The 4,594-nt window shown below is 48.3% G+C and overlaps 1 protein-coding gene across 1 annotated transcript; it reads right to left on the bottom strand.

The window, feature by feature from the left end:
• Positions 1–682: 682 nt before the first annotated feature.
• Positions 683–3,010, bottom strand: LOC149361235 (uncharacterized). The gene is given in 3 exon segments (XM_089568030.1): positions 683–1,319; positions 2,029–2,067; positions 2,766–3,010. Coding segments are annotated over 3 exon segments (921 nt in total).
• Between the last annotated feature and the right edge of the window lie 1,584 nt (positions 3,011–4,594).

Genomic DNA, 4,594 nt, shown 5'->3' with positions numbered 1-4,594 from the left:
GCAACACTTTGCAGATCAAAATCATCCAAAAATCAACACTCGGATCAGGCTGAACAGAGCGGCGAGTACTCGCTGGCTGTATTGCAGCGGCGGCCACCCAAGCCAACATGGCGGAGAAATCGGCCAGACGCAAGACGGCGCTCCTGTCGCAAGATGGCCGCGCGCAACTGAATAAGGTCTATACAGACACTATTAACACGGCCACCTCACCACCTACACTACAAGTTACTGCCCGATACAATTTGATGCAATGAATTGCAATGATGCAATGATTTGTCGGAAATGTTACAATTTTTGATGGAAATGTTACAATTTCCTCGTTAGACTGATCAACACACACACACCCACATGCACACATATTTCACCTTTCCTCCAACACACGCACAAAGGCGATCACAGCATGCCGATGAGTCCTCTCTCTTTCCTTGGTAGCATGTGTATTACACATCAATTCGAAGTCAGACAAGTTCCTTGATGCCACTTAAATCTTCATCACTGAAATCAGTACTCGAATCATCACAGGAGGAGTTGTACGAGTCATAAATGCTGAAGACAACCGGTTCAATTTCAGCGTCAACAATCATATCGCGTTGGCATGCTTCATCCTCAACTTGCTCCAGTTTTGCCAGTTTTCGTGGCTTACAGACGTCAATTCTTCCGGCAGGAGCTTTTGCACTTCAGCCTAAGTGAAACATTTGTGGCGACTTGCGATGTATCCTTTCACCCCGCTCCGAACAAGTTCTATGGGATTGAACTTGCAGTGGTACGGTGGTAAAGGAAGCACTTCGCGGCCATGGGTAGCCACCAGGGTGTTGATGCGGTACACAACGCTGGGTATGTTTACCTTTTGAGAAAGCTCCGGCAGTTCTGCCCTCACCACGTCCTGTGACCACAAAACACCTTTCTTTGTGAGCCAAAGCTGAATGTCAGATTTGCGCGTAGACTTGGTAGGTGCTTTATCAAGAGCCACGCTATGATATGGAACATTGTCCATGACGACAATGCTACTGGCCGGAATGTTTGGAAAAAACTTCTGGGTGAACCATTTCTCAAAGTAGTCGCCATCCATCTCGGAGTGGTAGTCAGTGTGGTTTCCTTTTTTTGCTCTGAAGAAGTCAGCAGCGTCTTCCACGAGTTCTGTTGCACTGATCCCACCATGTACAAGGATCAAACGGGCCCATTTGCCCGAAGGCGCAGCCAATCCTGTTGTTAAACCTTTCAGGAAGGCATCCTGAGACGACTTTAGAGTCTTGTCCTGTCAGACGTATTATTTTGTGTGCCCTGCGTTGACCCAGGTTTCATCTAGGTAGATGATGCACCTGTAAATGCAAAACAAATGAGCGCACGAGTCAATGCTTGTACGTAAACAAACACACTGCAGCATGTAAGTAGGCAATGCACGGCAACAAACACACTGCTGACCCCTGTCTGACAAACAGCCGCTCAAAGACACTCAAGAAAAAGAATTATATCGGCTTAATTGCTCCCTTGCTCGGGCTTATATTTCACGCCCAGGAGGCATTTGGTAGCCAGTTTATATTCACTGTATGTTTGCATAAGGTACTTGACTAATTCGGCAACGTTTGAAATCTGCTGACTCACGGAGACTGCGAATAAATATTGCCAACGCTCGCAGTAGTAGCGCCAGTAACTCGCACCACCGGAGCAACTGGCAGTGTACAGTGGGTGTCCATTCGTTACGGTGACGACGAGATGGCACTCCCCATTCAGTGCTACATTTTTGGTAGTTTTGTTGCTTTTGCTTGCCGCACCATTTGGGATTTAGCGATTAAATCTGATCCATGCAGACACGTGCCCCACTGAAACGTCGCGCAAAACTGGTCGTGAAACGTCATCTCTACGCAAAAGGTCGGCAACACCAACGTGGTTAAGACGATTTCTTCTAAATGTGTTATCCTGAAGTAACACTCACTGTTACGACTCCGAGCTTGCAAAGCTAACATCAAGCTCTATGTGAAGGCAGTCTAAATGTGCTGCGTAAGAAAATAAGCAAGGAACGACCCATACCTTCCTTGTCCTCTGTATTCCTTGATCGCCCCCAGGTACCTGCGACTTGGTATTGATGTGGTATTTTCAGCTACCTTCAAGCTTGCAAAGCTTTGCGCTCTGGCAGATCATGACAGCGTCAAGAATTCCGGGTGTAGCACAAAACACAAGAAGCCGCACATCTCATGCGCCACAGATATTGTTTATCAGATCCCTCTCCGCTGCGGAAGTGTGTACATTGAGCAGACGCGCTGATGCCTAAACGTGAGGCTGAGTGAACATGCATCATCGTTTCGTCAGCAAACTGATGAGCACTTGCCAAAGCATTGCAAGAGCTGCACAGGTTGCTTTCCCTCTTTGAACCGCACGAACATCTTAAGAAGGGGTAAAGATCAATTGGGGAGAGAAATCTTGGAAGCTCATGAAATATCACAACGCAGTAGTGACACGTGCATTAGCACACCATCTATTTACCTAATGGAAAAAGAAAGAAAGTTTCTAAGACGCACTTAATGTTTGTGCAGCAGTCTTCATGAGCGGTGGCTATTCCTCCCCTTTTCGACTCTTTTTCTTTTACCGGATTTTTCTAGATTACCACAGTTTTGCCATTCTTTCAAGTTTGCGCATGCGTGTCTTTGCTCGAGAAGGGATCTGTCTTTCGTTGATCGATTTCATTCAGTTGTAAGTTGCAGCCCCGTCCTGTCCTCATGTTTCTGTGTACTGTTTGAACGCTACGTTTTTTCGTTCAGATTAAGTACCTGCGACGCCAGGCAATGATGTCACTTCGCTCGATCAGTGCAAGGTTCCGTTTGCTTTTATGAAATCTGAATCCGATTTGCTTCATCAACCTCCACAATGTGGTTTTCTTGAAGTTCGGCAGGTCGTCGTCCTCATTGACAGCCTTTAGCACACTGCCCAGTGTTAGGACTTCCCTCTTTGCGTACAGGTGCCCCAAAAGTAATACGCAGCATGCGAGCGGTGGCCGAAATGGAAAAAACTGCATGCCAGCCCGCTCTATCAGCAGATCCGCGGCAAAGTCCGAAGGGGCGTCGGCACATCCGGCTGACCCATCTCGATAACTTGGTGCTCGCGTTATCGCCGCCACGAGCGAAGTTGCGCTGCTACCATCAGTGCTCGCCAGGGGCACTTTCAATACATCATACAAGCGTTTGTTGTTTGTCCGCGCCGCGTAGAAAGTGGCATCCGGCTGGTTGCACTTTTTGCTTTTTAAGGAATGCCGCCATTTTCAGCCTGCGAGACCGCCGTGTTTCGCTGTTCGCTTCGCGGCGAGTTTGTGACAGTGAAAACTGAGCAAACTTTACGAAGGACAGAAAAAGGGAAGACGAGACACAGACGCTGATATAACCATGGAACGTCATACCCTGATCGTCTTCCCTTTCTGCGTTCGTCATGAAGTTCGCGCTGCTTTTATAGTGATGAACAAGCTCATCATGTGTTCGTCGAGTTTGTGCGCGAGCTGTAGAATACAGATGCTTCGTCCGTCGGTTTGACAAGTGTGATCAACTTTTTCTTGGTTCAAGGAAGTGCACGAAAAAAAAATAACATTCATGTGATGCCCTCGCTGCTTACTTTATAAAGATAGAGGCTCAGCAGTATAGCAACTGAACTAATTAAGGATCACTTCCCTTGGCACAAATTTGCTTTCTTAGAATGGAGGAAAAAAAGACAAAAAAAAAACGAGCTTGTCTCTCATTTAGTCGTCCCCTATCGGTTATATTTGCAAACCTGCAAAGGAGAAAACGGCAACAGGGTGGAGGCGATTAAAAAAAACAACTTCCAATGGCACTTTTCATGCAAACTCAAAGTTTAATAACGGGTGAAGCCCTCGGTCACGTTAATGACATCGACCATGCGTCGAGGAAGGGACTCGTATAATGAGTCGACGAATCCGGGTTGCTGTCGAAGGTTGTCCAGTGTAAGAAAGTGAATTTGTGTGGAAGAAAATGGTCTTGAATGGCCCACTTACTATCCCATTGAGCACCTATTTTTATCAAAGACAGCACATGCATGTTATTGTTTTTTTTTAAACGTCTTTATTTCTGCATTTAGTAGGCCGATACCTTGCGGCAGAACTAAGGTGCTTCATGGAGGTTGGGGTGGGGGAGTGGTTAAGGGTGGGGGTGAGGATGGGGGTGGGGGTGAAGGTCGGAGTGCGGGTGGGGGACCGGTGTCCGCTTCTTCCTCGAGGTAGTGTCGTCCCGAGGTCGGCTCCGCGAAGTGATGGCCTGGCCCTTCATCTTCCTTGAAGTAGGAAAGAAAAGTTCGCCATAGCCGGAGTGCGTCTGATGGCCCGATGTGCGATGGCGGATCGACCCATTCCTGCAGGGTTCCAGGTCGAAGCCCGCCCAGGGACTTGAGTGCTCTCTCCCGTAGTGCGTCAAACGTAGGGCAGCTCCACAGGAGATGTTCGGCCGTGCCTCTGGCAGGGCACGTCGGGCACTGAGGAGTCGGGTATGAGCGCGGGTTTATGAGGTGCAACTTCGCTGGTGATAGAAGCTGGCCGGTCTGGGCTCGGCGAAGGAGCACTGCCTCCACTCTCCGGAATGCGCTATGTGGACGGCGATAT

This window comes from Amblyomma mixtum, chromosome 2 (assembly GCF_055824585.1).
Source record: "Amblyomma mixtum isolate Tamu chromosome 2, ASM5582458v1, whole genome shotgun sequence".
Classification (NCBI taxonomy): domain Eukaryota; kingdom Metazoa; phylum Arthropoda; class Arachnida; order Ixodida; family Ixodidae; genus Amblyomma; species Amblyomma mixtum.
The sequence above is the reverse complement of the archived record's forward strand: the minus strand, read 5'-3'. Positions and strand labels throughout refer to the sequence as shown.